The following is a 20,728-nucleotide window of genomic DNA, read 5'->3' as shown; positions in this document are numbered from 1 at the left end:
ATAGATATGCTCAAACATGACACGACAAACCATGGACGTGCTTGGACCGCCATTTTCATTTCACCGACTCGGCACAAATCCCACCTACACATAATTGAATTACTATGACTTTGCACCTCAACTTTGATAGATACACGGTATATGGAATAAGGACTCCTAAGTACTTGGTCAACCAATCCAAAATACATTGGCAACTCTAAGTTTATTTTAGATTTATATCGCAATTTAACACGGTATAAAAATCCATTTTATGATTTAAGTTAAACTAAGTCACAATTAAACAAAATAAATAAATGAACTACGACAGCTGAATGAGAGATTAATTCCAATTTGTAACGCAGCTAGGTATACATAAGAAAGATGTAGAGGGACACGCATAGAATTAGATGATGAAAATCTTTATTACAGAGTTTTTTTTTTTTAGGAATTTATTACAGAGTTTTTGATTAAACTTATATTATCGATTAATTTAGGATACAATCTCTTAAACTACACAGATAAAAAAAACTCATCCGTAACAAGTATCACATACATGTGAGTCACACATCGAAAAAAGATGAGCGAGTTGTCTAGTCTATAAATCGACGAGTTATACTCCACTCATTATCAATTAATTTTGAGATGGAACCCCTCTCAACGTATAAACTAATGAATTCTCTTATTTTCTTATTTGTATGTATCGATGTGATCCAGACCGATATGTAACCTTATCCTAGGTGTATCTCTAATAATCTTTGTATGGATATGGTCCATATCCAGGTCACAAGGGGTCCTTTGACTCCTCTCTTCTCGTATGCTCCTCACAAAACCCGCAAAGTAGAATTGATATTTAACTTTGCGACCCACAACACGTCGGCTACAACATTTCAGTAAAGATTCAATTATTAATTTGTTGACTAATGAACTGAAATTGTTAGAATTAAGTCCCTCCATTATGGAGTAGATGTTTCTTATTGAAACATAATGTGGATGAGTTACTAACTTACCCATAACTTACTCCTACATTGATAAGGTATTGAATATAGTAAAGTTACATAAGAGTTATAGCTCGGTATTTAGCTATAAAAGGATGACAAATGCTATGTAATTTTTATCCTCATATTGAGTGATCAATAAAATTCCTAGTGCGTCTATGGTGAGGATGTAGCCAAGTTGGTGAACCTCGTAAATATTGTGTCCTTGTTATTTTTCCGATTCTTATTATCTTTATTATTGTGTGAGTGGCTCATACCAAAATCCCTACAGAAATAAAGTAGAGATTAAAAAAGGGAAAAGTAGTAAATTACCCCCCTATACGGTTAATCCTCGTGTCTCCTCAACGCGTTACAAAACCCCTATAAAAACTCAGTACTCCCATCAACCAAAAATCCATCACTCAAACTCCCAAAGCAAAGCAAAGCAAAACAAAACATACAACAACATAATTTCGTAAATTCTTATTTAAGACGAAAGTATCCATCCTAATTTATACAATGGCGGAGAGGGTGAACGAGCAAGTTGGTGCTACACCAGTAGAGACGACTTCTCGCGGTATGTTCGATTTCATGAAAAAGGACGAGGTCGAGAAGCCAATCAAGGAGGAGACATTTGCTTCTGAGTTCGATCATAAGGTTCAAGGGGACGAGGTCGAGAAGCCAATCAAGGAGGAGACATTAGCTTCTGATTTCGATCATAAGGTTCAAGTTTCCGACCCGGTAGAGGCAGAGTACCAGGATGCACTAGAGAAGAAGTTTGGTGCGACACCAGAAGAGGCAGAGTACAAGGATGCAGAAGAAAAGAGGCAAGGTGCGAACCCACTAGAAACAACAGACCATAGCTTGTTCGACTTAATTCAGAACGACACCGAGAATAAAATACCAGTCACGGAGGAAACATTCGGGTCTGAGTTCGATCACAAGGCTCCAGTTTCGGAACCGGCAGAGTATAAGGATCAAGACGAGAAGAAGCATGGTACTGTTGTCGAGATGCTACGATCTTACAGCTCTGTAAGTGTCTTATGCTTTTTTTTTTTTTTTTTAAACTTATTATTAGCATCGATTCTTGTTTAGAACGGTCTTAACTCATGACAGCTCAACGGATTATAATATAGGTGAAAATAAAAAGAAGTTAGACGGATTAAAAATGACATTTATTTTAGCCGCTTCTTTGACATTTATTATAAGCCCATGTAAAGGGAGAAAATCGGAAAAGGTTGGGAGCAGTGGTGGAGCGAGGGGGCTACTTGGAGAGCTCATCCCAATGATGTTTGAAAATTTCTAAATTTTTAGTTAAAATTTTCAAATTTTTCCAAGGTTCCATTATAAAATTACTCTTTTGCCCCCGTTGACTTTAAATCTTGGCTCCGTCACTGGTTGGGAGCATTTCTCAGTAATAAATATCGTCTCATAATGCAGTAAAATATAATTACAATTTGAAATCATGCCTAACAATTTGAGTATCTACTAATTGCAGTCTGATGAGGAAGGAGATGACGAGGAGAAGAAGCAGAGGAAAAAAGAAAAGAAGGGATTAAAGGAGAAGCTGGTGGAGAAGCTACCAGGACACAAAGACGAGGTAGCGGAGGACACTCACGTGCCAATAGAGAAGCCTCACGTGCAAGAGGCAGTGTACTCTGAGCCACCTCATCAAGAAGAGGAACCTGAGAAGAAGAGCTTCCTTGACAAAATCAAGGACAAACTCCCTGGCCACAACAAGACTGAGGACAGCCACGATGAGGCGGTGCCACTGTCGGTCGAGCCGGTTGTCAAGGGAGAGGAGGAGGACAAGAAGGGGTTCATGGACAAGATTAAGGATAAGATCCCCGGGTTAAGTAGCTCCAAGACTAGTGATGAGAAGAATGATCATGTGGATAAGTATTAATTACTAGGTAATTGTTATGCTTAATGACAATTAAAGGGTTTTATATTATGTGCTAAGTGCGCTTTTCGTTGGAAAAAAAAAAATACGGTAATATGTATGGTTGATTAATTTGTTGGTCTTTGTTTTTTTTTTTGTTGGTGATTAATTATTTGGGTGTTGTGGGTCATTTGTTTTTATTTTTTATTTTATACTTCGTATCTATTTTATGTAACTATGTAAGTACAACGTGCTTATGTTTATGTAATGTGTTTGTTTATTTTTAGATGGTGTAAAGAAGTTTCAAACCCATAATGCTATTACTATATGTTGTTATTTCATTCAATTTAATCCAATCTTTTATTTTCTTAATTTAGTAGGAACAATATATTTAAATGAGTGAGTCATTATCATAAAATATCAAATTGTCAAAATGAAATACTCGTATAAAGTTGCACGAATACAAATGTTATCATGCATAAGTAGAGAAAAAGGATTGTACATCGGATGTACTACATCATACTTAATGATTTTTTGAGTTTTTGTGTATTTTTTTCGAGTACTATAGAGTTTATAAATTACATTTTAGTTTTATGATGTCAAAAATCAAATTTTTTTGAGCTTATATATAATTTTTTTGAGTTATAATGTAACTTTTTGAGATTAAAGTTTAAGTAAATAAACTCAAAAACTTTAAAATAAAACTCAAAAAATTTAGATTAAAACTCAAAAACTTTATCTTAATGCTCAAAAACTATATCATATTTGATGTACTACATCAAATGTATAACCCACTTACTGGAGAAAGTATGTGACACTTATTAAATTCGTCTTATCATTAGATCGTCCGGTAAAAACAGTGAATACCACCTAAGCCAAATGTGCCATACATATAAAGGGATTACAAAATTGTAAAGCCCTCAAATTTGTAAGGTCGCATTGAAGGGTTTAAATTCTCCTCATTTATCCATCCATAAAACGCATCGAAGACAATTCCCCTCAAGAAGCAACTCAAATGCTTCATTGACATCTTCAATCTTCATCTCATGTGTTACAAATTCATCTAACTGTAATTTCTGATAACAATAAAAAAACAAGTAAAAAAATCAGTTCCCTTAATTTGACAAGGCATATTTAATTACAATAACCTTTTCCAAGCGAGTAAGCGACTATGCATTACCAATATGTAAATGTAAGACCGTGACTCTGTATGTGATCGAGTGCAGTACTGTGTGATGAATGTATTTGTTGCAAACAATTTGAAGAGGACACCAAAATGCAAATTAATAACTAGTGACAAGGGAAAAATAATAATGTACCTTGTCCAAGTACCAGTTGACAAGAGTTGGAACATCAGATTTGGCCTTAAGGCCTCCAAATAAGGACCCTATCAAAGTCTTTCCATGGTGTAACACGTCATAACAGTTTAAGTTTATGTCCGACTTTGGGTTATCAACGCCAACAACCACCGTCTTCCCCCATCCCTGTGTTCGTACAATGGTAGTAAATTAGTAATAGTTAATCCTACCATGTCACTTACTTCCACTCTCAGATAACTGCTTGTACTGTGATAATAGTTGGAGAAAAAGACCTTTCGACAGCAATCATAGGCTTCTCGCACCAAAGATGACATGCCTACACACTCAAAGCAGTAATCTGCTCCTCCTCCTCCTGTCATTTCTTTAATAACCTGCATCCATTTTTAACACAAAAAATCTCATGAAACCGTTCTTACAATAAAATATTACTCCGTATAATACTACTTGGAATAACCACCAATTACGGAGTACTTTAATTTGAATCTAAATGTCATGGTGCGAGAAAAAAATTGAGGAAGGAAAAAAATTTAGAAACGGGAAGTAATCCAAAATCACGAAAAATAATGCTGCAAACAGGAAAATCAGAACATCTGTGGAAACAGACAGGTTGAAGGAAAGATCAGGACCTCACTGACTGATTTAGTCCCTATGTTTTGAGGGCTCACAAAGTCGGTGACTCCAAACTTCTTTCCTGCAGAAAGCGCGATTATGAGAAGTAATTGCAGAGAGTGCTCATCAAGAATTCATACAAATAATTCAGAAGTCTCGCGCAAGAAATTGTACAAACCCCAGTAACACAGCTTACCTGATTCGAATTTGGCAGGATTTAAATCAATGCCAATGATTCTGTTAGCTCCGCATAGTCTTGCACCCTCAGCGACCTTTGCATAAGAAAAAGACAGCCCAACCAGAAGCATCAAATCATATCCTTGCATTGTGAAAGATTACTTTACAGTCTTAATTATTACTTAGAGTAAGACGCATACCGCTAATCCAATGACTCCTAAGCCAAAAATAGCAACTGTTGATCCTGCTTCGACTTGAGCTGTTTTCCAAGCAGCACCAACTCCTGCACATCACTTTTGCTTTCAGAAACAAGTTCATTTAATTAGGTTAGTCTCACATCTGAGACCGTATCATACCAGAAAATAAAGCAAGAATTAAGTACCAGTGGAAAGTCCGCAGCTAAGAAGGCAAGCTCTATCAGGTGGGATAGCAGGGTTAATCTTGACAACATGAGCAACATCAACAACTGTATACTGGCTGAAACTCGAGATATGTAAACAATGGTACAAGGCTTCCCCGTTCATATCTGTGAATCTACTTGTATCATCTCTTGGCATAAATGGTGACATCTTAAACGGCAGCGTTTCACATTGATTGCTTTTCGTAGACTTGCAGTCGATACATTCCTTACAGTTGGCCAATAACACTGGCACTACGAAATCTCCTTTTTCAAACTCATTAACTTCCTCTCCTATGCTCTCCACAATACTGTAACAAAATCAAGAATTAGAAATTGCTGGACTAAATTATGCTAGTTCAATCGCAAATTTTATTGTACGACGAGAAAGAATATGACCACCTTTTAATAAATACTGACCACTTTCTATGACTAAAAAATGACTTTTTTTTAAAGTGGTAACTATTACCAAAAAGTGGTCACATTTTGCCAAAAAAACACGAAAAAGACCGTCGTACAAGAGAATGGATGTAGTTCAATAGATATTATGCCATAGCCCACAGGTCAAATTTTCGACTAAGTGTTGATAGTTCAATAGATATTATACCATAGCCCATGGTTTTTCTAACCTTTATTTATTTCATATCCGTCTTAAGATTAAAACGGATTAAATAGTATTCCATTCGCATAAACAAGATAAGTTTTGCTAATATCTCGGCATTCTACTTTTGCCTTATCCGGTGTTAAACAAGAATTTGTGTAATTATTTATCGGCTGGTAGTTGCATAAGAATACGACTTGCTCCTAGAATTCGGGTATAAAGTATATGTGAATAATAATAATAATTTGTATTGATTAAGTTGTTATTTACAAGAGGAATTACATAGGTATTTATAGTACAAGAAAAGCATAACTACAATGGACGGTGTATAATTAGTTGTCTAACAATTGAAGGTGGATAATTAGTTGTCTAACAATTGAAGGTGGATCATTAGTTGGCTAACATTTGAAGGTGGATAATTAGTTGGCTAACATGTGGCAATGCTAACAATAAGCTAATATTTTACGTATGATTGAGAGCTTCCAATCTTGATAGTGGACTTGGTTGATTTGTATCTTTAACATTCCCGCTCAAGATGGACGGGCGATAGCGAAGGCCAATCTTGGAAGAAAGCAATAGGAATCGTGGCTTATGGAGCGGTTTAGTGAGAGTATCCGCTAGCCGATCGGACAGTTAATATGTTGAACCCGAATATGACCGTTGCGAATCTGTTCTTTGACAAAATGAAAAGCAAGTGCAACATGTTTCATTCGTGAGTGAAAAACTGGGTTAGCCGAATAGGTAGTAGTGCTTAGATTGTCACAATATATCATCGGCGGATTAGTAGTTGAAATGCCGAGTTCGAGCAGAAGGTTTTGGAGCCATATAAGCTCGGCAGATGTGCTTGCAACGGCTCTAAACTCAGCTTCGGTGGAGGAGCACGAAACGGCCTTTTGTTTCTTAGCGGACCATGAAATAGGATTACTACCTAGGTAGATGATGTAACCGGTGGTAGAAAGATAATCATGAGGATCACCTCCCCAATCCGCATCGCAAAACGCATGGAGGCACAGCGGTGTCGAGGCGGTTAATTGAATGCCAAGATGGAGTGTTCCATTGAGATAACGAAGGAGTCGCTTTAGAGCGGCCCAATGAGTCACGGTGGGATGAGTTAAAAATTGAGCTAATTTATTAACCGAAAAGGCAATATCGGGTCGGGTGAGGGAAAGGTATTGCAAACTACCAACAATGGAGCGATAGTCTGACTCATTTTCGACTGGGGCGGTGGTGTCTTTAAGTAAAGGTGGGTGGGTAAGCATAGGGGTTGACGCGGGTTTGGAATTTTCCATTTTAAATTTGACAAGAAGATCATATAAATATTTGGTTTGATTTAAATGCAATCCGGTTTTGGTTGGGGTGACCTCTATGCCTAAAAAATATGATAGAGGACCTAAGTCTTTGAGGGAGAATTTATGTGAAATTTGAGTAATAAAATTGGTGATGTGAGTTTTATTTGGTCCAGTCACTATTATATCGTCAACGTAGATTAAAACAAATAAGGTTGTGGGAATGGTGTTGAGAATAAACAGTGAGGGGTCGGATAGAGAATTTCGAAAACCTGAAGTAAGCAGGTAGGTCTTTAACTCGGTGTACCATGCGCGTGGTGCTTGTTTGAGGCCGTAAATGGCCTTGTTAAGTCTAAACGTAAGAAGGATTAGTAGAATCAATGAAGCCACCGGTTGACTCATAAAAACAGTTCGGTGAGTCGACCTGCAAGAAGGCATTATTGATATCAATTTGGTGTAAATGCCACTTTTTCGTGACAAAGAAGGTGAGAATTAATCGAATTGTAGTCGGTTTGATAACAGGACTAAACGTTTCCGAGTAGTCAATCCCGGGGCGTTGATGAAAGCCTTTAGCAACAAGACGAGCCTTGTGTTGCTTGAGACTACCATCGGGGTTATATTTAAGGCGATAGACCCATTTGCAACCAACAACATTAGGAGCTTGGTGAGGTGGGACGAGAGTCCAGGTTTGATTTCGGGTGAGGGCGTCAAATTCATCAGTCATGGCTTGACGCCATTGAGGGTTAAGGAGAGCTTGTTTGGTCGTATTGGGTGTGGTGTGGGTAAGGAGAGAGTGGCGGTTTGGGCATGTTTATTGGTTTTAAAATATTTGGGATTGGGCATGATAATGTTGTTAGAGAGGCGGGTTCGATGAATGGGTGGTGGAGGTGGAGGAGGTGGAGGCGATGGAGATGAGGCAGGGGTCGGCGAGGCAGGGAGTGGCGAATCAGGGGGCGTCGAGCGGGGAGATAGGGGTTGGGGTGAGCGGCTGAGTGGGGTTGAGGGTAGGGGCAGGTGGTTCCAGTGGTGGTAGGAGAGGGACGGTAAGGGTGCACCATTGACTTGGGGTGTGTAAGGGCGCAGGAGTGGAGTTCGATAGTTTTAGGTAAGGGAATTCCAGCTCGATAAAACGGACATGGCGCGAGGTATATAGGCGATTGGTTGTGGGATTAAGACAAAGATAGGCGCTTTGAGTGGTGGAATAGCCAACGAAAACACAAGGAGCCGATTTGGGTTCGAGTTTGTGACTAGTGTAAGGTTTTAACCATGGGTAGCAAAGACAACCGAAAGGACGTAATTTGTGATAGTTAGGATGTTGACCAAAGAGGAGTTTGTAAGGAGATTGATTAGTGAGTGTTGTAGATGGAAGACGGTTTATGAGGTAGGCGGCAGTGGAGAACGCATAAGGCCAATATTTGGTTGGCATTTGGGCTTGGGTGAGTAAGGCTAGACCGGTTTCAACAATATGACGGTGTCGACGCTCTGCGAACCCATTGTGCTCGGGAGTGTGTGGTGGTGATGTAAGGTGAGTGATGCCATTGTCGAGTAGGTTGGGATTGAATTTGATGTATTCACCGCCATTATCCGAATAAAATTGTCGGATAGGACGGTTAAAATATTTTTCAATAATAGCTTTGAAGCGATGAAAGGTGGAAGCGGTGTCGGATTTATGTTTTAACGGATATAACCAAAAATAGTGGGTGAAATGGTCGACAAAGATAACATAATATTTGTATGAATCATCGGATATGATTGGCGATGTCCATACATCGGAGTATATTAAATCAAATGGTGCGTGAGACGTGAGAGTAGAAATTGAAAAGGGTAACTTGTGGCTTTTGTTGATTAAGCAAGAATTACAGTGCGATAAATCGGAAATATTGAAATTAAAACTGGAATTTAATAAACGTAAAGTGGAATTGGAAGGGTGTCCTAAACGAGTATGCCACAAAATACTCGAGGATTTGTTTGCGACTAGGGCTTGAGGCGGTTTGGTGGAGGGATTCCATTGGTACGATCCATCAACAAATGGTCCTTCAAGCGCAGTTTCCCCCGTCTTGATTTCCTTAAAACAAAAAGAGGTAGAAGAGAATAAGGCATAAGCATGGTTATCGGTGCAAAATTGTGAGACAGAAATTAATGGTCGAGAAATTTTAGGAACTAAAAGAACATTGGTAAAACGTAAAACATGATTAGAGGTAGGGATAGAGAAGGAACCAAGGTGCGAGATAGACAAAGACGAGCCGTCACCGATCATAAGGTCGTCTGGTCCATCATATGGGGTGTGAAAGGCGAGTGTGTTGAGATCATTTGTGATATGGTTTGAGGCCCCACTATCAATAAGATAGGAAGTGGAGGGACCAGCGGATGTGGTGGCGGTGTGGGCGAAGGGGCGTGGTTGTCGAGGAGGGGGTGGAGGGAACACGACATTCGGGTAGTCCTTCTTGAAATCAGGACAATAACTAATAACGTGGCCATGGGCGCGACAGTATTGACAACGGCCGCGAAATGGGTTAGGATTGGAATTATTGTAGGTTTGGCCACGGTTTTGGTAATTGTGGTGATAGGCATTTTGTTGTTGGTGGTTGTGACGTGGTTGGTTGTTGTTGTTGGAGGGTGGGTGACGTGTGTTGTTGGGATGGTTGTTGTTGTAAGGCCGGGTGTAGGCAGCGTGAGCCGAGGGTGTAAAGACGGTGTTAGTGGTTGTAGGCGGATGATGTTTAATGGTGAGTTCATCTTGAATTAATTTTTCATGGAATAATTCAAAGGAAATGGGTGAGTCACGAGCGCGAACGGCATCGATGACGGGTCCATATAGTTTATAGTCGAGACCGGTAATGATTTGGGCGGTTATATCTTCGAGCGTCGATTTGGTTTGCCTAGTTGTGCTAATTGGGTGGTGCATGCTTTAATGGCAAGCATGTATTCGGAAATGGTTTTCCCGGTATGGGAAATGGTACGAAGACGATCCTTTAATTGTAGGATGTGTCCTCGGGAAGGGTTGGCATAAGTCGTGGCTAGGGTTGTCCAAGCCTCGTGGGATGTGGTTGCATCGAGGAGGACGGGTGCGACGGCTTCATCGAGAGTGCCTGCTAGGGCGCCTAGGATGAGTTGGTCTTGACGGAACCATGTTTCATAGGCTGGGTTGGGTTCGTGTTGAGGGTCTGGTTTGACGGTGGTACCGGCTGGGATGATGGTTTTGGGTGGTGGCTTGGTCGTACCATCGAGGTAGGAGAAGAGGCCGAAGCCTAGGAAGAGACGGCTAATTTGATAGTGCCATGCTCGGTAGTTGGTCGGGGTTAGTTTTGTGCACGTAGGGAAGGATACTGAGAGGAGGGGTTTGTTTGGTTCGGCGGAGTTGGGTATTTGGGTGCTGGTGGTTGCCATGGGTATTGCGACGGTGTATAGGGCAGCGGAGATGGTGAGTAGTATAAGGATCGATGTGATTCCTGATACCATATAAAGTATATGTGAATAATAATAATAATTTGTATTGATTAAGTTGTTATTTACAAGAGGAATTACATAGGTATTTATAGTACAAGAAAAGCATAACTACAATGGACGGTGTATAATTAGTTGTCTAACAATTGAAGGTGGATAATTAGTTGTCTAACAATTGAAGGTGGATCATTAGTTGGCTAACATTTGAAGGTGGATAATTAGTTGGCTAACATGTGGCAATGCTAACAATAAGCTAATATTTTACGTATGATTGAGAGCTTCCAATCTTGATAGTGGACTTGGTTGATTTGTATCTTTAACATCGGGTACATATGTTGGTAATAAGTTCACATTTAAACGTCTAATTTAGTACAAGACCCCAATCAACTTTATTGTGTAATGTACTAAATACTAATATAACCAAGCACCTAACTATATAATTTTGGTATGGACCATGATTGATTAGGTTTAAGAAGCACAATAATGTCGTAGCTAATGGAAAAAAAATAGCCTAACGTATCGGTACAACTAATAAAAAAGCTTAACTAATCTCAAGTTCGAAACACGGATTATTATTTACTAGGCAGTGGCGTAAAATCGCTTGTACCGTACTTCAAACCTTGGTCATTTTTCTACAAAGTAACACCAAAACTAACAAACCAACTACATTATACTGATATAAGTCTTATCATATGCCTATTAAACATATTTTCCAGTTAAAACCCTAATAATAATTATCCAGTTTCCTTACAACCTTCGTAATTTAAAGGTGTTGCGTATCCTTATCAATAATATTTTGGCAATTACACACATAACTAAAGGTAGTTAAACATAATGTCCATTGTAGATCATACAAAACACAACATAAAGTGGAATGTGAGTTCACGTTTTCAATACACCATCCGTCCATTTATTTCTTTACTTTTTTATTATTTCCAAAAAATATTTTAAATAAAGATAAATAAATAATTAAGACAAATGAATTACTTATGAAGTGAAACATATTAAGGTAGAAGCATTACCCTGCAGATTCATGACCCAAGATTCTCGGAAAATATCCCGGTGGTTCCTACAATAGAGCAATTACGGAGAATAAGGGTTTAACTCAAGTGGTAAAAATTTTCTTACTTCAATCATGAAGTTAGGAGTTCGATTCTCACCCGCGACGTAAATACGCTCATTTGAACCGAAAATAATAGAGCAATCACCAAAGCAATAATACGTTACTATGTTACTAACATTAGCAAAAGAAAAGAAAAATTTATATTAATGATTTCAAAATGAATAGAGAATAATGTTAAAAGGAAAAATATATAACTAGTTTTAAACCCGTAAAATTCACGGGCTGTTTTATACTCCGTAGTTAGATGATTACCTATAAGCTAATACTCTATATATTGTTAATAAACTTAAAATCAGATGAAAGTCGATATTATATAAAGGTAGAATACAACAAATTAGAGTTGGTTATTTGTACAATTTGTATCCATATTATTATTTTAACTAAATGATAAGTTATGAGTTTAAGACATGACTAAGATATAAGCCTGTCAAATTTCGACCCGACCTCATCCATTTTCCCAGGGTTAAAACCCGAAAATCTCGAAAAGTAACCCGTTCGATATGGAACACAAAATGACCCGTTAATTTAAGTGAAACCCGACACGAACACGTCGACCCGTTCAGTCAAAGATAAACTAAAATAATTTTTATAAAAATAATAATATTTATTATATAATATATTTGAAAAAATAATTAAAAAACTAAGCATTGAATATGATTAAAATATTAATATTAAATATACTTTAGTTTTTAAAAAATATTTTTCCGATCTATAAAAGACGTTAGATACTAATTGTTGACCCGCACTTTGCCCCTAATAACCTGACCCATAACCCGTATTAATCGACCCATATTTGAACCCACTGTACCCGACCTGTTTGTTCCGACCCGCCCAGCCCGTTTGAGATCTATAGACAACATAAAGGATATTAACCCCACTTAAATGATGTAAAATATTATCGGAAAAATAATATCAAATGAAGTCCCACCCTTCTACCCATTTATACACATTAAAAAGTCATCGAAAATAAATAATAATAATGTTTGTAAATTGTATTCATAAATTATAGGTTAAGACAACCTCAACTATGAAACTGTCCATTTTTGTTAATAAAAAAATTGTTCAATTTTATTATTAAATTAATAAAAAAAAAATTGTCCTTTTAATTTATTGAGTTATAAATTATAAAATAAGAGAGTCTTACACCATGAGACGATCCATTTTTATAAAAAATAAAATAAAATTCATTTAATGCTAACAAATAAGTTGTCTTTCCACATTATAGAACCGTCTCATAGTATAAGACTGTATTAATTTAATAATTATTGACAACCACAATAGCTGATGGAGTATTTTTTTTTTTTTACAATTACTGTAGTTTGTAGATTTAACATATGGTTAGGAGCACGTTTGTTTTTGGGAAGAGTACCATTAATATAGAAATTTAAAATATATTCCGTAATTTCGATTATAAATTAGTTTTAGAATCATATATTCCGTAATTTTGCTTGAAAGAATATCATATAGCTATAGACCTATAGTAAATTAGTTTATAATCTATTTTTGCTTAGATATTATATTTATATTTATTATTTATTTTATATGTTTTTATAATACGCAAAAGATTATATGGTTTTTAAAGATATATTGTGTAAGAATTTATATATTTTTTAATTTTTAATTTTAAAGATAGATTGTGTAAGGATGGGAGAGATTTTAAAAATATATATGAAATATACACCGAAATATATATAAGATATATACCATATTTGCCAGGATATCATATGTTAATTTTAACATAAGCTGCCATGTCATCTTTGCCACTTTATTATGCTGCCATATCAGCAGTAAACTTAGAGAATTAATATATAGATAGATAGATGGATACGAAGGACTATTGTTTGAAATTTTGTCATCTAATATACAGTACAAAAGATAATAGAAAATTAAAACGTAAACAAATAGTTAAACCGGAGGAAATTAAATATAATGTACCTTCCATTTCCATAAGGTAATATCACTATGACAAAGAGAAGTGCAAATGATCTTAATACGAACTTCATGTGCCTTAGGTGGAGCAACCACCACTTCTTCAATCACAAGAGGTTTTCCTGCCTCCCTTGCTACCGCGGCTGCACCATTTCGTATACTATCAGGCACCAAGTGACGCGTTTGAACACCGTACCGGGAAAAAAAAAAGTAACAAAATAAGGTTGCTAAGCATATTACCTTTGCAATGAATGGGTTTTCCTACCGAAGTCATGTTCTTCAAATATTCTTAGACATGATGTTAGTCTACTACTCTATTTATATAAGTTAGTAGCCGGAGAATTTTATGGCAAATCCGTGTGCCTCACTTGTGTCCTGTTCTTTTGGATTTAATTTCAGCTCTATTAGGTTTAGTTCAGCCCCACTCAATTCAGTTCAGTTCAACGCATTTTTTCACAAATTAATCCTTACTTGAGTTCAGTTCAACTCCATTCATTTCAGTTCCGTTCCACACTATTAAATTTAATTCAACTCTTTTCAGTCGAAAAGAACATGGCCTAATATTATTATCTGAGGGTTTAATTTTCTTGTAGGTTTGGTTATGAAGCAAAAAAAAAGGAGGCCCTTGACATAAAAAAACAAATTATGTTGAGATCATATTATTATCGATCTTTTATTCATATATCGTCATATGACTCGTTTCATATAAGTACTAGATTTAAAGGCTTTATGATATACGAGTTAATGATCTTAATTATTTTTCAAAAAAATTATAAATATACATTGTTACTATTGTAAAAATGAATAAGTCTAGTTATAAGTAACTAGTGTAGATCCCGCGCAAATGCGCGGTAAATATAGGCCTTTTAATTTTTAGTGTATTAGTTATAGATTTTTCATTTATATCTCACGAATTTTTTTAAAAAATAACTAATATTAAAATTAATCAAAAGAATTGAATAATTCCATGAATTGTGTTTTTTATGAAAATATTTTAACTACATCAAATTATTTTTAAAAAATTCTTTTTTCGTCACGAAGAGATACAAGTTTGAACACTTTGGAGGGAAAACTTTAGAGAAGTTGTATTCTTTTAGGATATGGGAGGATTTATACTTTTTAAATTTGCACCTCATTAATATTTATCAGTTCACTCCATTGTATTTTGATATGAAACAAAAAAATTAAAATGGAAAACTAACTAAAAAATTTATTTAAGTTATGAATTTTTTTAGTCAATGTTTTTTGTCACGAAGCTAATAGTAAGCATGTGTTAAGTTATTCTCTACAGTAATAATTATTACATTACTGAAAAATTTAGCAACTTATATTTTATAGTTTAATATCAATTTTATTTTATTTTAATGAAAAAATCATAATTATGAATCTATTTATAAAATTAGAGTGTATTTATAAGATAATAATATAATGAAAGAAAATTTTATTTATTACCTTATTTAGCTAGATGTTTTTTGGAGGGAACACTAAGAGAATTTGTATTCTCTTAGTAGTAGGGGATGTCATGAGTTTGTGTATTCATTTTTTGAATATCAAAGATATCTTAACTAAGTATATATAGGTATAGAGGCGTGATTAAATCCTCATTCTCGCTATATTAAATTATTACATATACAATTTGATGCGAATTTCTATGGAAGAACTCGAACTTGTGCAATAAACCCATAGCTGAGAGCCTGAGATGCTTCTTCCAATTCGTCTCACAATTTCTTATGAAAAAGACGAACTCAAGAGCAATAAATCTAAAATTAAAAATTAGTAGGTATCGAACTTTTGGCGAGCCTGATAATTTGGAATGCTACGAAATATATTTAAATGAGCAAGTCATAATCATAATTCATAAATATCGGTAAATATAGCAAATCACCCCCATAAATTTGATACTATGTGCAATCAAACCCCTTAACTTATAAATGTAGCAAATTAACCCCATAAGTTTCTTTTAATGTGCAACTAGTTTGAATGCCCGTGCGTTGCAACGGGTAATTAACTTATTTATAATGCAAAAAAAAAAAAAACGTTATAAGGGTTTAATGTTTAGATTCTATGTCTAATGATTTGTTTACATATTATTAAAATCTCTTTAAAAAAAAATCCAAGATTAATATATACGTGGGTTAACTCTTATTTATAATCGTATAATCACCCCACCTTATACTAATCTTTCGACGTGGGACAATTCTACTATTTATAAGTAATATATTCACCAAACTTGAATTATTTTTCTGATGTGGGACAATTCTACTATTTATCCGTAGTATATCATCAAACCTGCATTGTTTTTCAATGTGGGACAAATAACAAACTCAGAATTATACCATCTTTTTTGCACTTAGTTCGACATTCAACCAGATACCGAATACCGAATACGGACAATTGCTACTCATTAGATCTAATAGTTATATTTAAATTTAATAATATGATCAAGTACTCTCCATTAATATTTATTGTTGTTTTTCTTCATTTTTTTTTATCATAGTTGAGATACGGAAATTTCCCGTGGTACCTCTTAATTTTGTCAGATTTTCCATGTTACCCCTACTTTTAAGAATCTGCCTAAGGTATCCTTGAGATTCCATTTTTTTGCCCATGGTACCCCCTAATGTAAAGGTTGTTAAATGGACGCTAAGTTTGATGGCGTGGCAATAAAATAACAATTAAAAAATAATACCCCCTTTATTGTTTTATTGGTACATATATCTCTCTCTTTTAAATAAAAATTTAATTAACTATATCATTATAATATTGAAAATTTCTCATGGTAACCTTGAACTTTGATGGATTACACATGGTACCCCTAATTTTAAGTTTCTACAAATAGTACCCCTGTGTTCACCTTTTTCTTTCCCTGAATACAATACATCATAACGTCATTACTCCTATGACTTTTGACGCCTTTTTCTTTTATTATCTATTACACAAACACTTCATAATCTAATTCTTAAATCCATATTTTATTTAATAAACTAACATTTAATAACTAAATAACAAAACACAAATAGCATGGCATGCTCAATTACTCCTCTAGTTACTCATAGGAGTAACGGCGTTATGAAAAAAGTAAACACAAGGGTATTATATGTACAAACTTAAAATTAGGGGTACGATGTGTAATCTAACAAAATTCGAGGGTACCATGAAAAATTTTCGTTATAATATTAACCATTTTATCGCTCTTTCTCACACCTAAAAAAATGTTACAACTTTAAAAATTTAACATTTAATTCAAGATTATGTTTAAAGTCATATATAATAAGTATACTTTGAGAGATTCAATATATTTGGGGTGATACCTAAGTTCCAAGGATAAATCTTATTTATAATCATGGGATCACCCCACCTTATGATAATCTTATGATGTGGGACAATTCAACTATTTATACGTAGTGTATATTTATCACATCTACATTATTTTTCAATGTGAGACGAATAACATATTTAAAAGTACACCATATTTTTTGAACCTAATTCGACATCCAACCCGATTTAATAATAAGCAAATACTATATTATCTATTAATACTGATACGTTTGTTTTTTTATTTTTTTTCATAATTAAAATATGTTATAATATTGACCATTTTATCGATCTTTCTCACACTAAAAAAATGTTACAACTTTGAAAATTTAACATTTAATTCAAGTTTATGTTTAAAGTCTCTTATATAATAAGTATACTTTGAGAGATTCAATATATTTGGGGTGATACCTAAGTTCTAAGGATAAATCCTATTTATAATCATGAGATCACCCACCTTATGATAATCTTATGATGTGGGACAATTCAACTATTTATACGTAGTGTATATTTATCACATCTACATTATTTTTCAATGTGAGACGAATAACATATTTAAAAGTACACCATATTTTTTGAACCTAATTCGACATCCAACCCGATTTAATAATAAGCAAATACTATATTATATCTATTAATATTCATACGATTGTTTTTTATTTTTTTTATCATAATTAAAATATGTGCAAATGACATGAACCTATACTCTAATAATGATAGAATTTTTTTAACACAATTCTAATTATATTATTTAAACGTAGTATATTTACCACACCTACATTATTTTTCAATATGGGACATGTAAAATCTATAGGTAGAAAATATAATGATATGAACTTACAATACTTAAGAGACTCAAAAAGTTTTGGGTTGATGCCTAAGTTCCAAGTATGCTTCCTATTTATAATTATAGAATCGCTCACCTTATACTAATCTTTTGATGTGGGACAATTCTACTTATTTTTATGAAGTATGTTCACCACACCTACTTATTTTTCAATGTGGTACAAAACATATTAAAAAGTACACAATTTTATATATTAAGAACTACACCATCTTTAATATGTCCAAATAATATGAAATTTATACTCCAATGATAGCATTTTTTACCACAAAACTAATTATATTATTTTCATAGTTTTTTAACGATATTTTTTTGACAAATGAAATGTAAAAGTTTGATATAAAAATTGGAAATATCACTTGAATATAATTTAGGAAATATACATATTATAGTAATTAAAAGATTCACCACTTTATTTTTTACATCAAAAATTATACTTTCCTAAATTTATTTTTGATGATGTGGACGCTCTCAGATCGCTCGAAAAAACTCTCTTTTATATATATACTAGATTTAATGCCCGTGCGATGCACGGACCACTTTGTAAAATCATTAGTACTCCCTCATATCATATCCAATGTACAGTTCGTTATTTTCTATTCAGATTATTCGGAGAGTAAGTTTCCTGAGAGACAGTGTCTCACTACACTAATGAGAGACAACCAATAAATAAATTATACAAAGTAACTAAAAAAAGAAAAAAGAAAAATAAAAATAATAACTATCTTTTATGAGAGAGATCTCTCACTAATATTAATGAGAAACTGTCTTTCTTAAGAATTTGTGTTATTCGAATTATCTTCTTCCTTAATTGGTAGATTTGTGTGGTAACTTAAAGTGAAAGTTTGACATTTTAGGGGGAAAAAAAAAGAAAACCTAGGTTACTTAAGCACGTGCTCCTCAAAAGCGGATTTTCTATCCTATTTTTGTGTCGGTTATATCCCATACTTTTTTTTGGACACAAATACATCTTATGGGATTTGCCCTTTTATAAAATAGTTTGTGTGACCAATAAAAAGGTATTGTAGTGATTAGTGAACACAAAACAGAACACGAAAATGAGATTGAAAAATAAGACTTTAGGAAGGGCTTTATTTGGAGTTTAGGCCCTTTATTTGATCAGATTGATCTCAAATATTTGTTTAAGGCGGTTTTACACAAATTTATTGTTAAGCGGGATTTCTTAATCGCCATTTTACTCACACAAAATTAACTCTTATTTGATTATTAATCTTTTTTTTATAATCCATTCGTGTGCACGACAACTAACAGTGAGCTGTGTTTTTTTGGACCGATCCATCTGGCGTAAGTTTCATTGTATTAGAGAGAGATACCTAGGGTTCAAAATTGAAATCAAAAGTTTGATAAAGCAAATTAGAGAGACGATGGAAGAAGTGATTTACAGTCGTCGTCATGATTATTACACGTTTGTTTTACAAATTGTTGTATATATGCATAATGCATTATCACGCATGTATCTGATTGTGTTCTCTATAATTATCCTTTACATGTTACCAAGCGAATGGTTGTATTAATTTTTAATAAGATTAATAAATTTATAATTATTCATTTAACAATTAATTTATCATGCAAAATACGCTTATTATATCAAGTGTGTTTCTTTAAATTGGTTTACCGTTTACCCCAGTTGTATCCTCTGTTCTTGATTGATGAGACTCGGGATCTGCGAGAATTCTTCACTTCAATATAAACATATGATTAAAATTTGTCTTACGTGCATGGAACTAAAGAGAACATGATACAATAAATATCACTATATATATTTATTTTCTAAACTCAAATTATGGATACATAATCCTTTCGCTTATTTCCGCACTAAGATTAGTATAATTCGTTACGTAAAAAAAAAAAAAAAAAAAAAAAAAAAAAAAAAAACTTACCAATAAATCCACTATAGGGTAACGGGTTTTAATTTTAAACCATTATGATGAAAACAATTGATCCTTTTTGAATATTTGCGATTGTTAGATCGTCCATAACTATAACTGCAGAAAAACAAAGTATGCATTAGTATATAATGGGATTAAAAATTGTTACGAAAAATAATATACATTGATATTCATATACCATCTATACATGGCAAGCTATTTAAAAAAAACTGTACAATAGCACTCAATGAACATTGCAAGGAAATGAAAAGACAGAATTCATCTTGCATGAAATTAAATTACATAAAAGTAGAAGAGCGAGAGAAGTAGAAGTGGTAAAAAAAAATTAATATCTATTTGTTGCGTAGTAGGGGTCTTATATATACCAACACAAAGTTGTTTGAATCCTATTAAAACTCCAATTTTTATTATTATTTATTACTCTCCGTATATGATACATCCATTACGTGAGATTTTAGTACGTAGTTGCTCATTCATGTACGAGTTTTACTCTTTCATGGACTTTTTTTCATTATATTTCCATTGTAATATAATTATGGATGTTAATTCTCGTATCGATCAAGTAATAATACCAATTCTTAATTGTATAACTATATTATATCTAATTAACGAATTGATTTACGCTAATTAAATTAGGGTTTGTTCCGTCGCCGGCGTTGGGGGGGAGGGACATCGACCTTGTAACACCGGCGCCGACGTTGGGGTAAGGGATGTTGCAGTGATGCACGGTGTCTGGTGCCGGTGTTGCTACCTGCTGCTGGTGGCATGGTAGGGGTGTTAAGGATTGTTGTCAACTCAGTACATGAACAACAGAACGTTACTACGTTCTTCTCTGCTTGTTTAATTTTTTCATTTTTTCATTTTCATTTTTTCATTTTTTTTTCTTTTTTGCTAATTGTAATTTTAATTATTTTATCTTTTTTGCTGAAAGTTTGCAAC

General features: G+C 34.3%; 2 protein-coding genes across 3 annotated transcripts; one reads left to right on the top strand and one right to left on the bottom strand.

The window, feature by feature from the left end:
- Positions 1 to 738: 738 nt before the first annotated feature.
- Positions 739 to 3,181, top strand: LOC141611528 (uncharacterized). Its single transcript, XM_074430087.1, has 3 exons — positions 739 to 912; positions 1,246 to 1,985; positions 2,452 to 3,181. The coding sequence occupies exons 2-3, from the start codon at positions 1,473 to 1,475 to the stop codon at positions 2,857 to 2,859; spliced, it is 921 nt and encodes a 306-aa protein (XP_074286188.1). The 5' UTR covers positions 739 to 912; positions 1,246 to 1,472; the 3' UTR covers positions 2,860 to 3,181.
- Positions 3,182 to 3,648: 467 nt separating this feature from the next.
- Positions 3,649 to 14,005, bottom strand: LOC141611512 (alcohol dehydrogenase-like 7). Of its 2 annotated transcripts, XM_074430075.1 has the most exons (10): positions 13,961 to 13,997; positions 13,727 to 13,863; positions 11,691 to 11,737; positions 5,323 to 5,648; positions 5,141 to 5,223; positions 4,960 to 5,035; positions 4,781 to 4,845; positions 4,427 to 4,525; positions 4,155 to 4,319; positions 3,768 to 3,911 (listed from the first exon to the last, which is right to left on the bottom strand). In XM_074430075.1, the coding sequence occupies exons 1-10, from the start codon at positions 13,992 to 13,994 to the stop codon at positions 3,795 to 3,797; spliced, it is 1,149 nt and encodes a 382-aa protein (XP_074286176.1). In that variant the 5' UTR covers positions 13,995 to 13,997; the 3' UTR covers positions 3,768 to 3,794. The 2 variants fall into 2 exon arrangements, with proteins under 2 accessions (XP_074286169.1, XP_074286176.1); XM_074430068.1 differs by lacking the exon at positions 4,427 to 4,525 and having other exon boundaries at positions 3,649 to 3,911; positions 13,961 to 14,005.
- Positions 14,006 to 20,728: the final 6,723 nt, after the last annotated feature.

The sequence above is a fragment of the Silene latifolia genome, chromosome 1, assembly GCF_048544455.1.
Source record: "Silene latifolia isolate original U9 population chromosome 1, ASM4854445v1, whole genome shotgun sequence".
Taxonomy (NCBI): Eukaryota; Viridiplantae; Streptophyta; class Magnoliopsida; order Caryophyllales; family Caryophyllaceae; genus Silene; species Silene latifolia.
Note: the sequence above shows the minus strand (reverse complement) of the source record. Positions and strands in the feature narration are given on the sequence as shown.

Coding starts and splice junctions, on each gene's coding strand:
- LOC141611512 (XM_074430075.1), bottom strand. CDS start 13,994: ATGACTTCGGTAGGAAAACCCATTCATTGCAAAG. Junction 13,864..13,960: donor AAAACCCATTCATTGCAAAG/GTAATATGCTTA, acceptor GAAATGGTGCAG/CCGCGGTAGCAAGGGAGGCA. Junction 11,738..13,726: donor TTACCTTATGGAAATGGAAG/GTACATTATATT, acceptor GCTCTATTGTAG/GAACCACCGGGATATTTTCC.
- LOC141611528 (XM_074430087.1), top strand. CDS start 1,473: ATGGCGGAGAGGGTGAACGAGCAAGTTGGTGCTACACCAGTAGAGACG. Junction 1,986..2,451: donor TGCTACGATCTTACAGCTCT/GTAAGTGTCTTA, acceptor TACTAATTGCAG/TCTGATGAGGAAGGAGATGA.